At 48.7% G+C, this 16629-nt stretch overlaps 1 protein-coding gene across 1 annotated transcript in view; it reads right to left on the bottom strand.

The window, feature by feature from the left end:
• SLC24A3 (solute carrier family 24 member 3) overlaps positions 1-16629 on the bottom strand; it is a 508299-nt gene that overhangs the window by 124544 nt on the left and 367126 nt on the right. The window contains exons 4-6 of the mRNA XM_008064347.1: positions 15779-15853; positions 10018-10102; positions 9534-9637 (exon numbers count right to left, since the gene is read on the bottom strand). Of these exons, the coding sequence (XP_008062538.1) occupies positions 9534-9637; positions 10018-10102; positions 15779-15853 (264 nt within the window). The remainder of the gene's footprint in view (positions 1-9533; positions 9638-10017; positions 10103-15778; positions 15854-16629) is intronic.

Below are 16629 nucleotides of genomic sequence, written 5' to 3'. Positions count from 1 at the left end.
AGAGAGAGCCCAGGCTAACCTCTCCCTGATCTGACTTTGCCAGTGGAAGCAGACATGTGGCCCACAAGCCTTCCCTCTGGTCACCCCAGATAGTCTGTACATCATTGGAATGGTGAATGGCGGTTGTTTCTTTCTCACTTGGAGATTCAGGCTCGGGTCTAGCCTCAAGGTTTCCATTTAAGGGCAGAGAGTTAGAGTTAGGAAACTGCAGCTGCATTGGGAGGGCACACATGTCTGTCTCCATGTAAATAAAAAGAGATGGGCCTGGAATCAAAAGGATTGAACTAGAAAAGTGTTTTGTTGGAATATAAAGAAAACAATAATAAAAATATCCTACAAACTTTCGACTGGTTGTCTTTCTCATTCTCCATTTTATAATTGCAAGCTGAATATCAGAGGGGTTTCTGCACGGCCATGTATACTACAGCACTATTTACAAATAGTGAAGACACAGAATCAGCCTAAGTGTCTGTCCATGGGTGAATGGCTAAAGAAAATGCGCTGTATATACACAATGGAATACTATTCAACCATAAAAAAAATGAAATCTCATCATTTGTAGCAACATGCGTGGAACTGTAGGTCAATACATTAAGTGTGATAATCCAGGCACCATAGGACAGGATCGTCTGTTCTCACTCATAGGTGGGAACTAAAAATGTTGATCTCATGGGCATAGAGAGTAGACCGGTAGTTACCAGAGGTTGGGAAGAGTGTGTGAGTGGTGGAGGATGAAGAGAGGTTGGTAGGTAGATAGAAGGGATAAGTGCTCATGTTCTACAGCAAAGTATGGTGACCATGGTTAACAACAATGTATTGTATATTTCCAAAAAACTAGAAGAGAGGATGTGAAAAGATCCCAACACCTGGAATGATAAATACTCGATGTGATGGATACCCTAAGTATCCTGACTTGATCATGACACATTCTATGCATGGGACAAAATACCACAAGTACCCCTTACATGTGCACAAATATTATGTGTCAGTAGAAAATTAAACAAATAAGATAAAATTGCAATGGAGTCATTATTGGCCCAATGGATTAGCAGGTAGAGCACGACTTCTCAGGAGCTTCGAGAGCCTGGAATAAAGACATCGGTGCTACTGCTTCTTAGTTTGATCTGACAAGACATCCAAGTTCCATCTGGAACTGGAGTAGGCAAGGAAAGGGTGTGGGAGAAACGGGGAGGATGGAGATGATGGTGGCCAAGCCACACAATAGTAAATGCAGTGGAGTCCACCTGTTCATGTCCCGCTTCCCCATGTGCAAAAACATGACTGCAGGGTTCTAGGGAGTGCCCAGTTGCCAACTGCAAAGTCATAAAGGCTGAGGTTGACCTAGACACGAGCAGTGCTATTCAGGACTTAGGTGTCACCGTGTCTGAGGTCAGTGTTTTCACAAGTGCCATCCACAGGAGCTGTGGTTCCATGAACTGCACTGTGGTGGGCAGGACTTCCAATGAACAACAGAGAGCTGCCACCTTGTAATTAACATTTGTAATTAACATCTCACCATTTGCTCAGAGTCTCTCTCTACCAATGTCCTGGATCTGACACACAGTGGCTGACCTCAAATGTTACATAATATGAGGGGAAAGCCAAAGAACCCAGAATTTATTTACGAAAAATTTATTCTTACATGTTTAAACTTTAGTCACCTTCAAAGCACTCTCTATTTGATGCAATACACCTAAAAAGATGTTTTTCCACAGCTCAAAACAGTTTTTGAACTCATCCATTTTGATGCCTTTAAGTGCTTCTGCCATTTTTATCTTTCACTTCTTCCACATCAGCAAAACGTTTCCCTTTGAGGGTTTTTTTCATCCGGGGAAACAAAAAGAGTAGCTTGGGGTGAGATCAGATTAATAGGGAGGGTGAGGCATGTGGATCATGGTGTTTTTGGTTAAAAACTGCTGAACACTCAGTGTGGTGTGGGCAGGTGCAACTTGTAAATCACTTATCATGACATGGCAAACACGTTGAAAGAATCTCCAAAAAAAAAAAAAATTCACTGAAACTGAACGCAGCCTCTCACACTGATGCTAGCTGGTTACTAGTGCTGATGGGTTCCTAGAACAGTTACCTAGAGGAGAAGCCTGTAGTCAAGGGGCACACCCCCCAAAAGATAAATCTGTTTTTTTTTTTTTTTTTTTGCAGTCCCCACTGTATGTAAAGCTGTGAGACAGTGCCTCGCACAAGGTAAGCACAATAGGTGTGCCTGTCAAAGAAGCATAAATAAAACAAGCACCTGTCAGCCAGACTGGCTTGTGTCCTGTCTTCACCCTTCAATTCAGGTTCGGCTGTCTGTGGGGGCATGGAGGCCTGGCTGCCCACAGTCTAGACCTCTTTTTGTATTTTCACTAAGGGGTGGCCTCGCTTCGGCTCAATTTAGCAAGAGCCCACATGGCGAAGTCTCACTAGGAGCCCCACTTGTCTGTGAAAGGAGGCAGAGTGGGGAACACCGTGTCACAGGAAGAAAGAAACTATGACATCTGTGCCCCAAAGACAGACTCTCCTCTTGGGATGGTGCTCAGCTGTAAGGGCTGCAAGACTGTGGGCTCCTTGTACACCGAACATCTTTGCTAGGACCCAGGACATTTTTGTGAGGATGTGGGTAGTGCCCTGAGATCACTTTCAAGGGACAACAGGTGACGGAATGACAGGGAGGGAATGTTTAACCTCAGCTGCCAGGGATCCTGCCGTCCTCTTCCCGCTTCTGGAAGGATGCATCTCAGACCTCAGTTACTGCTGCCCCTGGGTCTGACACACAACAGGGAAGTAACTGCTTTACATCCTCTCACACGAGTGCTGAGCGCTGTTTATGAGTACCTCTCTTCAACCAAGATGTGAGCAATGAAACTAAGAAAGCATTGCCATGTTCATGCCACATCATTCCTAATGACTTTACTCTCTATTGATCTGGCAACGGTAATAAATTGGACAGAAGGACTCAGAGGACTGGTTGAGTGTCATGATTTAGAGACTGCCTGGCCAACGCCAGGAGAAGACAAAAACTCCAAAGATTGGAACAGACTTTTCACCAAAAAAGATGGCAAAGAAGCACATGAAAGAAAGCGCTCAACATTATGACTTGTCAGGGAAGCGGCAAAGAAAACCGCACTGAGGTGCCACTCATACTCATTGGAATGGCTAAAATTAAAACAAAACCAAACAAAACTGGTAATACCAAGTGCTGGTGATGATGCCGAGCATGGCTGGTAGGAACACAAAACGGTTTAACCACTTTGTCAAGCTGTGTGGTAGTTTCTTACAAACACACTTAGCATACAACACACTCATCCTGCTTTGAGGTTATTTACCCCAAATAAATGAGAGCATATGCCCATATAAAGCTCCATGGTGGATTGGGTCACACCATCTCAGGACAAGCAGCCACTGGGGCAGCATGTACTGCAGTCTTTGTTCTATCATGTATCTCTGCTTTGTATGATAACCAGGTACCAAGGGCTAGGTATGTGTGGTGAAACTGATCGGATTCTTAGCTCTAGGGGAAGGAAAGAAATGGGCAGGTGGTTTCTGGTTAACTTAAGCCAATTGGGCAAGTCCAGCTCCTCTGCCACAATGATTGGTTCAAGGATGGTCAGGTGACCTGAGTTGGCTCAATTAGATGTTTGTTTTTGATGGTGCTGAAGGATGGGGTGGGTAAGGAGACATTCTCTTTCTTTTTCTGGACCAATGTGGTATATGTATATGAGGCCTGAAACTGCTGAAGCCATTTTCTTCCATGAAGGAAAACTAGTCTGAGGAAGGGAACAGAGGAGATTAGAAATCACTACGATGGGCTGCAGCCCTGATCAAACCATACCTGATGTCCATTTTCCTTTGCATTTTTCAAAGGCACAGTATGTTTTCATTTAAGAAACCAGATAGAATTGGGATTTCTTTGTTACTTGAAACTAAAAGCCTCTGAGCTAATCTAAATGTGGATCTGAGAATGGATCTGATTTCAGGAGATCATTTCAAAGAGGCAGAACAAGCCAGAAACAAGTTCTGTGAGCCAAAGTCAAAGCTAACACAGAGATCTGGGATAAAGATTGAGAGGCCATCAAAAGGGAGGTGTGCAGAGCTGGGTGGATGACTCAGCAGAACTCCAGGCCTGGGAACAGCAGCATCTGTCAGTGGAAGATCGGGTGTGGGGCCCCATCAGAACCTGGCCTCGAGGGGTTGGCGATGGCTAAGGAATGGAAACTTCCAGGGGACAGTGCAGGAGACAGTCTCAGGCGATGGCCAGATATAGGACCGGGGCACTGAGGCAGGACTGTTCATGCTGCCCGGGCTCACTGCAGGATCTGCCTCTTGCACAGGGCCAAGCCTGGTCTAAGAATTTGAATTTGGCTGAACCTGCACATGGAACTTCAGCAGGTATGGGTGCTCTTCTGATTCAGGTGGCCTGGGACCAGGGCTAGGAATCTGCATTCCTCCAGGGACCTGCCTCCCAACACAGGCAGCCTGCAGAAGACCCCAGGATAAAGACAGTTTTTCTAGGTGAGGTGGATTCCAGCTACTGCTCCAGCAGGACCTGTCCCAGACCTTGTTCACTCCAGCACCAGCAATCCTGCTCTCTCTACTCCCAGGACCCCGTATGGATCATCCTACCTCCCAAGGAGGCCTCCTCCTGAAACCACCCTGGGTTTCTTGACAGCTCGCTCATTCTTGACCTTGTACTTTCATCCCCTCCCTATGTGGATGTGAGGTCCCAGGCCCCTAATTTTAGGTCTGATCAAACCAGTGGTACATAGTCCTCAGTTCCCAGTTTCTTGGGGGAACTTGAATGCTTCTCAGAATTGGAACAGGGTAGGTGATGTGTTGAGTTTTGTCTGGGGAACAATAAACTAGGAATCAAGGTAGGCAGGGTAAACCAGGGTGGCCTGCGGGTCTCCCGCTGTGTTGACTGACCAGAATCCTGTGTAGTGGAAGCAAAAGCTCAGCTGTGGGAGATGTCATCTGGTTATAGGAGAAGCGACTAGCTGCACACAGGGTGGGCTAAGCACATCCATCCTCCATCTTGAGTCATTGCTGCTCTGCTAACACGTCCATTCTCGGCACTGCCCCCAGACTCCACACTCTAAACTTCTAAAGAACACACAAGACCTAAGGCTCATCGAGGGACTGCAACGTGAGGATCTGGAGATCTTTAGATCATAGATGTCCCATGTGGAAAGGAAATGGGTTTTACAGTCAACTGACATGTGGGCTCAAGTTAAGTCTTAACCACCTCACAGTAGAACCCCTGCCATTTGGGGGTTACTGAAACCCCCCTATCCATTTCCTTGCCTGTAAATCAGATGACATTAGCTCAAAACCCCAGTGGGTATATTTCTACAAATATTTACATAGCATTACTGTGGTGCCTGCACGTTGGAGACACTTAATAAACAGTAGCTGTTATTTTTAACAGTGGGGGGGATTCCCTAAAGCATTATGGGCTGGCCCCAGACTCTTAACAGTCTGCCTAGTACGGATGCTTATGTGTCCTCCAGGGGAGTTGAAGATGAGACCCAGAGGTGGCTGAGTTTAAGACCCTTGTCTTGAGTTTGTAGCCAATGCTTTATGGCCCTAGACATCTCTCTCCACCTTTACCATTTCAGGCCATCCCAATTGCTTGCCCTGTACCTCTTTGCCTGGGGGGTTTTCCCTGTGTCCCAAAATCCATCCTGCCTGGGCCCAGGAAGCTGGAATGCTGGAGAATGAATGTCTCTCAAGAGCAGCTCTTAACTAATGAATGATGGAGGTTGATGGATTAATACCCCGGCTCCCTTGTCCCTTTTGTGAGATAACTTAGCGGCTCTGGGTTTGCACTGTCTCTCAGTTCCCACAGAATAATTTAACCCCAGTTGCCCACCATGATAACGTGCTTGTTGACACACATTTCTTGGCTGCCTTCCCTTCCCTGCCTCCCCTTCCCCACCATCCTGCCAGCATTTCCTGAGACCGCCTTTCAAATAAACTACTTGCTCATGGTCTCCTTCTGGGGAAACTCACATGAGGGCGAGTTTTGATTCAGATATGCAACCTCTGGGTGCTGCTAGTGTTTGTGCAAATGAGCCAGCGTGGACAGAGTGTGTTATTTGAAGAAAGGCAAGCCTAGCCAAGACTAAACGGGTCTTGCCAAAGAACATCAGGCACATTTGGAGGATGCCAGAAGGGCTAACGTTGGAGTTCTTCATTATAGGCTGGGGCCATCTGCCGGCCTGTAATAACCCGAATATGGAAGTCCTGATCAGGGCTGCAGTTAAATTGTTTACTTTCTGTTTGTGGTTATGCGTTTAAAGCTTCACACGCTCTAACCAGCGGATTTAAATTCCTAAGTACATTGTCTTACAAAATTGGCATAAAGTCCTTTATAGCATAACATGCAAGATATGTTAGTATGTTGCATCAAGAGCTTGGTGTTTTCTCTTTGTTATTATTCTTCATTTTTAAATAAAACTTGCAGGACCACAGGCCTGTAAACGTCTTGCGGCGATGCCAAGAATTTCTCTATAAGCCACTTTCTAAAAAGCAATTTCCTTCTTGTCCCATAAAACTCCCCAAAGTACCTTAGGGGGAAACAGAGGCGCTGGCTATGTTTGCAAACTGCAAATACAGCAGACATTTAATTACATTGAATTCATCAAAACCCTAATTGAGACAGGAACTCAAACCCTATAGCTTAATTACTTTAATTTCAGATGGGTAACGGACTTGGTCATGTGCAACCCTCTGTGCTGAAATTCGTAGAGAGAGGCCCACGGGCACTGGCTGGTAATTCTCCCAGTCAAGCGAAAGTGCAGATGAACATAAATAACAGTGTTAAGTGAGACCCATGATTGGATTTATTAATCACCTCAATTCCCAATATCCAGCCACCGTGTTGGTTCCATCGCCCGTGAGAGCTTCTTGGTGGGGAAGGCTGGGCAGCTTTCATTTTTGACTAATTTTTCTTTTCCTCCCATGGATCAGACAGCACGGAAACAAGTACCAGTCTCTGAGATCACCCTCCTTATCAACATCATCTCATTTTGGTATTCATTTAGAAGACCTTCTCCCTGATGGTCCCTTCCCTTCTGACTGAATATCCTGTGACTGTTAATTAAGCTATGGACACCCTTGACTGTCAGATGATTTCCACCAACCAGATGGTCAGATTATCACAGTGACCTGGGGTGGAATTTGGAGGTGAGAACTTCAGGGACGAGTATTCTGAGAGTGGATAAGTGTGTCTAACTTTTGTTGACTTACCGTATGGACCAGGGACTATTAATACCGAACATGCTATGGTTCATCCTTATGGCAGCGTTGGGAAGCAGGCACACTTATCCCCATTCTACAGATGAGAACACTGAGGCTTGGAGAGCTTAAGTAACCTCTCCAATGTCCCACAGCCAGCAAGTAGCAGTCAGGATTCAAGCCCAGGCCAGGCTGATTCTCCAGCCCACATTCTTTCCAAAGCATCATTTTGTTTCCTCTACAAAGACTTTAGGGATTCTATAAAGCCCTGGAAAACAGAACTGGAAGACCTTGGACACTGTCAGATGGGCACAGGACAGGAAAGTCAAAAGGAAGAGCTGGCACCCCAAATGATGGCGGGAACTGCTTCTACCCACAGTCGTGATTGTTACTTCTCTCCACGGTCATGCGGGGCTGTGAGGTGACCCAGCAGAGACCTTTCGGAAAGAGTCAAGGGACAGATGCCAGCACCAGCTGAAGTTCAGGCAGCCCCTTGCCCCTGACACTAGTATTCCTACCAAGCAGGGGCAGAATGATGATGCTGACGAGTGATGGGCCCCAGACATGTTCAAGCCATCTCACCCGTCATTACCTGCATGGCACTGACTAGATGCTCCCCAGTCATTTGCTTCATTTCTCTGCATTCTCTCTCTTCTGTTGGGCTTGCTTTTGAATTAAGCTCCAGGTAGGAATGACTCATGAACAAATGACAACACTAATCATGGCCAGGCTAATAATCATACTGCTAATGGTGACAGTGCTAATTAAGAGAGGGCTAACAGTGACAGACTCTTCTGCTAGGTGTGACTACTCATCCCTGGAAGGCCCTGAGCAGGCGTCCAAGGCAGAGGAGGACCAGGGATGTGCAAATGCCTGGAGGCCAAGGTGGAGATGTGCGTGTGTGTGTGTGTGTGTGTGTGTGTGTGTGTGTGTGTGTGTACTAATGGCGTTTATGGGATATTTTAAAGGTCCATATTACAAGTCTACAAAGTGGAAGGCAAGAGATCTCTGACCAGGATGAGAATAAAGAAAATGTCCAGCCTAGTGAGTTGCTCAGAGTTCAATCACCAGATAAGAAAGTTCGGGAGCCCCTTCTCAGGAGGAACCTGTCCACCTGTGGGCCCTGGAGCCAATTCCTGATGAACCAGGGTGTTCCTCTTCCTGTCACCCAAAAGCAGCAAACACACCAGGCAAATCAAAAGGCAAGAAGATGGTGGAAGTAAAAACAAAAATGGGCCATGGAGAACAGAGGTGGTACACTGGGGTGTATCCTGCATGGAGACCTCAGGTCTGCAATAGGAATGGGCGGCACGGGTGTCTCAGCCAACTGCAGAAGGGCATGGGAGAAGGCTATTCAGAGCTTTCCTAGCCCGTCAAACCAATCACTGCTTCCAACAGGACAACCCACCATCCATATGGAGGCTGGGTGACCAGGATCAGCAGGTTCCTAATGCAGTAAGTGCAGTTGCCTGTTTGGGCTTCCAGAAGTCACATTCTCTAGAAGATACTCAGAGTTGTGGGGTTGGGACACAGAGCTCAGGATCGTGTTGCTTCTGAATAAAGTTCCTATGTAGAAACTAGAGTATCAGAGCTGGCAAAGCAGTTGCGAACCCTGCCAAGCTCCTGGCGCCGCTGCAACGTACCGCAGCCTCGCACTCGGGTGACTTCTGAGCATCTTCCAGAACTTTCCAAAACAGACACCAACATTCTTAAGGGACACATGGCCCCATGACAATCACCCAGTAGCAGAATATTTCCATAGGTCAACCACAGGCAGGCAAAGCCCACAGGACCCCCAGAGCCAGCTACAGCAATAGGGAAATAAAACGCCCTACCACTGTCAAAAAAGAAAGGCTGTGTCCTAAACCATGATGACTGCACATTGTTTTTAGCAGAAAAAATTTCACCCTCTTTTCCCGTCTCTCCTTCTTTCTCATGTATTTCATTTCCATGGAGGCAAAACTGTACCAAAACTTGTTCGAGGCCATTCTAGTTCAGATCAGTAACATATCGAAATGTGTGACAGCTTACATTTAACATGCATCCTTCAGGCAAGTTAATTATTTCTGTGGGCCTGATATTCCATATGCCATCAACAGGGACCAAGTAATGGTGTTTTGACAGTTTCCAGTTCCAGCTTGGCCAGCCTCCTGGGACTTGAGGTCCCAAATCACGGCCACCCAAGACCGCTGGGCCCTGATGGGGGTTGTGTTCCAGCAAGACCGTCCTCTGCCTAAGCCCCACACCTTCCCTTCCCTAGATGTCATGTTCCATCATCACAAAGGAGCCGCCAGTCTTACCTGCCCAGCAAAGAGCCCACAGACACCAATGATGCACAAAATGTTGAAGACGGCCGAGCCCACGATGGTGCCAACTCCCACATCGCCCTTGGTGATGAAGACCCCTGAAACACAAATCCCATGTCAGCCTGGTTGTTGTGGCCCTGCTGCATTCCAAGGTGGCCGTGTGGGACCTTTCATAAGCATGAGACTGTTCTCGGAATCTACAGGAAACAGCCTAGGGTTGGATGGGGTAGGCTCACCCAGAGGGGAGACTGTCCCACACGTGCATTGGCACTGGGTCTTGGACATGTTCATGCACAGTAGAAGCGTCACTTAAACAACAGCAACAGCAGAATGGGAGGTTGACATTCTGCTCATTGGGGCTGCTAGATTCTCATATCCTGTGAGGGGCAGATGACCCCTGTCTGGGGGCTGTCCGTCCCCAGGGCCCTTTTCCTTCAGGCAGTGAAGGGTTGAGCAATGACCCCCGGCCATTACCTACCTATTACTGATGTGAACAGCTCTGGTGCCGAGCTGCCTGCTGCCATGAATGTGGCCCCGGCCACATCTTCACTGAGGTGCAGGCGCTAGACAGGAGCAAAGACAAAGCATAGGTGAGTTGGGACTCCAGCTGGAAACAGAGATGACTGTGATGCCTGAGGTCCCGGGCCCTGAGGAGTGAAGGCTGGGCTTCAGTGAGAGGAAGACCCATGAAGGCGGGGGCTGGGACTTGGTCCTTCGTAGCTGCCTCCTCCTCCTCCTTGTCATCCTCCTCTTCTTCCTCCTCCTCTTCCTCATCTTCCTCTCCTTCTCTTCCTCTTCCTCTTCTTCCTCCTCCCTCCCCTTCCTCCTTGTTTTCCTCCTTCCAGAGCTCAGCCACCCCAGCTGAACACCTGCTGGGCCAAAGCTCCTTTCAGGGTCCTCTTTGTGGGGCAGGATTAGAGACGAGACTGCATGTCCTCATGAGTTAAAGGCTGTTGGGAACGTTTAGGAGTCCCCAACCCAAATGCCCCAAGAGACTGTGCAGATGACGGGGAGTAGGTGTCTGCTCCATGCCAGCCTCCCCATCCACTGGGCCTCAGTTTCCCTCACATGGAACAACAGTTCCTAGATTGTGGACAGCCAGGAGGTTTCACCACCAGGACATGGGACGAAGGAGTCTGGAGTTGTGAGAAACCCTCCACTGCACTGAGGCAGGGAAGGGAGAGAAGTGTTTGAAGACGAAGAGCCAAAGTCAGCCAAATCTCAGTGAGGGGCAGCACCTGGTGTGGGCCTGTGACAGGCAATGAAAGGTTGTGGTCCTAAGGCAACAGTGGGCCTTCACCTCCTTTCTGTGGGGAGCACTGCTCAGCTCCCCCAGTGTTGCCAGACAGTCTTCTTTTATTTTTTATTTATTTTTTGAGTTGGAGTCTCACTCGGTCACCCAGACTAGAGTGCAGTGGCCGCTCCCGGCCACCGCAGCCTCGACCTGCTGGGCTCCGGCGATCCTTCCGCCTCAGCCTTCCGAGTAGCTGGAATTACAGGCATGCACTACCACACCCGGCTGATTTTTTGATTTATTGTAGAGATGAGGTCTCGCTGCCCAGGCGGGTCTCAAACCCGCGGACTCAGGCAATGCACTCACCTCAGCCTCCCAAAGGCGCGGGATTACAGGCTGAGCCACCGAGCCCAGCTGACAGTCTTCTTTTAAAAGAGATGCTGATAGCCCAGATAAACATGGATTAAACATGCTGGCTAAATAAAGTTCATGATAACCAGTTTGTAAACCTGCATTCTAGGAGGAGTTGGGGGCAATTGAGATGTGTGGGTCACTCTCTTGAAACCCAATCCCGATTCTTGATGCAGCCTGGAAACCCCGGGGTAGGAGAGTGGGACTGGGGTCTTGAGACTGGTAGAAAGTGATGAGGTCTCAGTCCTGCCAAGGTGGTCTACACAGTAAGCTCTCCAGGTTACCTTATTTGCTAAACCAGGTGATTTGTAAGATGGCAAGACAGACATACACTAGAGGCTGGCTAGCGGTCCTAGCTTTTCTGCATTCAGTCATGATCCAGGAAGTATACTGCTGACTGTCGGGGAATCACCAGTTCCCTCCTGGCCTTCCAGCCAAGGGAGGTTAGGCTTCAGTGACACCGGCCCCTTCCCAGTGACACCAGAAGCTGCACTTCCCCGCTGAGCCATCGAGGGGCAGTGTGGCTCTGGTGTAGGCCACCGACTGTTGACCAGGAATAGGCAGCTGCATTGAAGACTTTGATCTGAGACGATGAGTCCCTGGGTGTTGACTGGATAGTTGAGCCTCACACAGGGTGCCCAGGAGACCCTAAGATGGAGGTGCGGACATCCCAAAGTTGAAAGGTTGAAAGATGTGGCTGAGGGGTGCCTGGGCAGCGGGTCTCATGGGGTAGGGAGTCTGTGAGGAAGGCAGCCTAACCTGGATGGAGCTCATGGCTCCAGTTTGCCAAGACTTGCCGGGAGACATGAGCCTTGGGCTGAGGGAGGTCCTTCAGCAGGGATCCCTGATGGGGAATTAGCTGAAGACCCTTGGGCTCATGTCTGGGTCCTCTCTCTCCGTCAACCCCTCAGTTTGTTTCCTCCTCCTATCTCCTTCCAACTCAACATCTTGCAGGCCTCTTAGAATCACTTGCTGGAGAGTCTTCCTGCCTCTGCTCTCCTCCCATTTACCACAACAGGGCCCTCAAAGGCCCTCCCCCAACTGGGCGCAGTGGGTTCACACCTATAATCCCAGCACTTTGGGAGGCAGAGGCGAGAGGATTGCCTGAGCCCAGGGGTTCAAGACCAGCCTGGGCAATTTGGTGAGACCTTGTCTCTACAATAAATAAAAAAAAAATAGTTGGGCGTGTGGTGTGCATACCTGTAGTGCCAGCTACTTGGAAGTCTGAGGTGGAAAGATTGCCTGAGTCCAGCAAGTCAAGGCTGCAGTAGCCATGATCAGGCCACTGCACTCCAGTCTGGGCTACAGAGTGAGACTCCGACCAACCTCCTCCCTCTACTTCCCCGCTCCCCTGTGAATGCTGAATCATTCCTAATGTCACAGTCTGACGTGCAGGGACCCCCAACGTGCTGTTGCAAGCCCATTTTCCCTAGGTTGGTTCTATCGTCAGACTTTCTCTGATCAAATATACTTTCCTGACATGCTTTGTGACTGAGGCCTTTCATGCAGGGGTTGCCCCTATCCTGCACCCTGTACAGGCCCCACCCTGCTCCCCTTACTCCCCTGCAGAATCCACCTCTTCTTCCTCCATTCTCTCTCTTCACTTTTCAGTTCCCTGCCACTTCCTCCAGATCCCTCCAGGCCTGTGTATGTTGCCCCAAAGCTGCTCTATGGCCTAGGAAGCTCAGCTGGCAAGAACCACGTTGTGTCTGATCTAACTCCCACTCCTAGCTCAGAGCTTGGTCTAGCAAAAGGGGCAGGACCTGCTGTGGGTGTCACAGTCCATGGGGTGGGCGGTGTTCCACTTCCATCATCAAATCCCTGGCATCCCACTGCTGTCCTGTAGACCTCTGCCTTTCGCATCTGATCCGTCTTCTCTACACAAGTCTCTACTAGGCCCAGGGCTGCTGCCTTGGGGTCCTTGGGGACACCAGATCTTGCCCCTCGCTGAACTTTGGCTGACAATGGCTCTTCAAATGCTCTCTCCCTTCCTTGCCTCAGTGCAGTGGAGAGTTTCTCACAACTCCAGACACCTTCCCATGTCCTGGTAGTGAAATCTGCTGACCGTCCACAATCTAGGGACTGTCGTTCCACGTGAGGGAAACTGAGGCCCAGGCAGGTGAGGAGGCTGGCATAAAGTAGACACCAGTACCTGACTGCGACCTCGGGCTTGCTGGATCCTCTTGCCAATCCTCTTTTCTCCCTCCCACTTTCTTTTCTTTGTCCATTCCAACACCCACACTGTTTTGTGCTTTCAACTCTAAGGTATCTGGGACCAGGTGGGAATCCGCCCAGACCTCGAGAAATGATTCGCTGAGCAGTGTGGATTTCTCTCCCTGCTTATCTTTCACAAAAGCTGAAGACAGCATCTTTCTCATTCCTCTGTTCCACTTCAGCTTTAGTCTAGGAGCAACTGTTAAATACAGTCTGAAATCACTAGAAGGTGATGAGGGACAGCACAGGGAGTAAACTGAGACCTCCAGGCCACTGTAGGCCATCACCCCAGGCCTCCAATTTCATGAGAGTGCAACGCCGGGGAAGGTCGAACCTGTGTCTCCCAGAAGATAGAAACACTGCCCTTAGTCCACCCACCATTCAGATATATGTTTCCTCACAATCAGGGTTATTTACATCCTTGGAGCCCACGGGATCTTGACAGGAGATGGGCACAGGGCTCTACCTTGTATATGGATCTTGATCATGAGAAGACACTCCAGTGGGAGTAGGCAGAGCTTGGGAGAAGGCGGCCCCCTCTTCCATGCCCAGCCCTCTTGAATGACCATGGGTCCTGGAGACATAGCCAGGTTTAACAAAACCAGGGCCTGGTCCAAGCTTGTCTCTGCTGGATCAGTGAATCAGTGACAAGGCTCAGAGATCTGACTGACTTGAGTTCAAATCATGACTCTGCCCCTAAAGCGCTTAGCAAGCTGCTCAACTTCTCTGAACTCCGGTTTGGTTTCCCTGTATGCAAAGAGGGATAGTGGTCGAGTTCCTGAGACGATGAAAGAGAGGAATGGAAATATTCACACCACACTCATTTAGCAACTGAGGCAGGTCCTGGCACATCAGGGACCAGTAAAAGTAACACCCCTCCCCATTGAACGTTTCTGTTCTTTTTCTTCTTCTTTGGTTAAAAAATCCTAACCTCTGCTCCCTTTTTCTATCATGTTCTGGCTCTTTGATTGCTTCTTCCTGCAAGGGCCTGTGTGCTCATGGGCTCAACTACTTTCCTCAGTTGGGCAGAACACATGCTGATGATGGCACTGGCATTTCAAGACCAGTCACTTAGCGATTCACAACAAAAAAAGTTTTGTGGGAAACAGAGTTGTTCTGCTTTGCATAAAAGAATTAAACTACCAAATGATGGCATTTCGGAGATCACAAAGGACCCCCATTATGGGTGCAGAACACTCCTCCCCTTAAGGTGACCTGCTCCTAGGCTGAATCCCTTTGACAGAGGGCGTGTCCGCCCACATGCATCTCAGGTGGCCCCTCTCATCCCTTATTCTGTGCATCAAAGTATCCACTCTGGCAGCCTCTCCAGGGTTATTATGCAATGATATTTATTTATTGATTTATAAGTACCAAGAACTAACACACTTCCTGGACATAGAAGAAACCACTTAAGTTCGTGGTTCTCAAAGTTTGTTGTTTCCAGACCAAGCAGCAGTCTTAGCATCACTGGGGAACTTATTAGAATGCAAATTCTGCCCCCCCCCCCCGCCCCGAATCAGATACTGGTGGGGGGGGGGCGCAGTGGGGAGAAAGAAAGGAGGAGAAGCAACAAGGTTGGAGAACTCCTGGCATAAAGAATTTGGAGCGCCAGGTGGGAGCTGTGTCCAGGAGTGATGCCTTCTGAAAACTGGGATTCTGAATTTAAAAATAAATACATTCATATATAAAATGGAAAGCCTTTGGATAAAGACAACTCCTTTTTAAGACAGACAAAGAGATGAAAGAGGCAAGAGAATAAGAGAATTCGAGGTCTGCTGAATATTTTCTGATGAAAGGGATTTGACCCACTGTTCAGCCCGGTGTTCACTGTGATAGTGTCTAGTGAGGACACTTTCCCCAGCTCTGTGGCCAGGGCTTTCATCCTGGGGTCTTGTGGGCCCTCCGCCGAGAGCATCTCCCTCTGTACACAGACAGAGGAAGCCTGGTGGAGGTGTGTGACTGGAGGGTTCTCCTCCTACGAGGATCCCGGGGTCACCAAAGGAGGGTCAGAGGAGCAGAAGGAAGCAGAGGAGAGAGAGGTGAAGGCTGTGATAAGGAGAAAGGAAGGGCAGGCCCTCTACGACAGGAAAAGAAAATGAGGAGGCAGAACACAGATAATAGCGCTAGCTATGGCCAGATAGGGCAGGGAAAGTTGGTGTGTGAGTTCAAGCCCCGCCACTGATCCATTGGTGTTATGATGTGCTAAGTGGGCTGGTGGGGCTTTGCTGCTAAGACTGCCATCTATGTCAAGTGTGCTGATGCTGGCCTTCCCTCTCTGCTAGGCTGTGAGGCCTCCCCAGGGCCTCAGTGAGGATGCTGGAATGGTAAAGGGTCCTGTCCTGGGCCTGGCTCATGCACACCAAGAGTACAAGGTACGTACCTCACAGATCTTCTCCAAGGAGGGGACGAAGAAGTCGTCACACACAATGGCCAATGCGTAGAACATATACATGGCCTGGAAGAGAGGAGAAAGAATCAGTTAAAAGTTAAAGTGGGACACAGCCAAGGTGTGAGGAACCAGCTGCCTTCTGCTTCAACAATGTCCTCCAGCAACACAAATTCAACATTTTACTCAGAGTAATGAGAAGTCCTTGCAATACCTGCACCATCCCATGTGACCTGTTCCCAGCTTCAGCTCTGACCTATAGCCAGCGTCTCTCTGTCCTCCTCCTTTTCCCTCACACAAACCATGGATGCCTGCCTCAGGGCCTTTGCATGTGCAGTCCCCTCCATTTAAAGCTCCCTTACCCCTGGATATCCTGCTGGCTCACTCCATCATGCCTTTCAGGTCCCTGCTCCAATGTCAACCTCTCTTCCTTCCCTCCCATTTCTCTCTATCCTACCTATCTACTTTGTCTTTCTTGACATATTATATGTTAAACCAATTTGTCTGCTGTCTGTCTCCTTCACAAGAAGTCCATGTGAATGTTAACTTTATCTCATATAATTACTGCCAACAGTCAGCACAGGGCTTGGTACCTAGTAAACACTCAATAAAGATATGCAAAGTGAAGAAATGAATACATGAACTTGCTTCCACATTTTGGTCAGTTATGACCTGGGAATTCCCTGGAATTATACCTTCTGACCAGAAATCACCTGTCTACCTTGTCCAACTCCATGTTACCTCTCTAATAATGAAATCTTATTCTGATTCCAGTGTTGGTTGACCACTCAGTCTATCTCCCACTTTTTCCTAAGGGAACCCCAGTTTCATCCAAACATTCACCA

Source organism: Carlito syrichta, unplaced genomic scaffold (assembly GCF_000164805.1).
Source record: "Carlito syrichta isolate Samal-C Ts95f unplaced genomic scaffold, Tarsius_syrichta-2.0.1 Scaffold307318, whole genome shotgun sequence".
NCBI lineage: Eukaryota > Metazoa > Chordata > Mammalia > Primates > Tarsiidae > Carlito > Carlito syrichta.
This window is presented reverse-complemented; position numbering and strand designations above follow the sequence as displayed.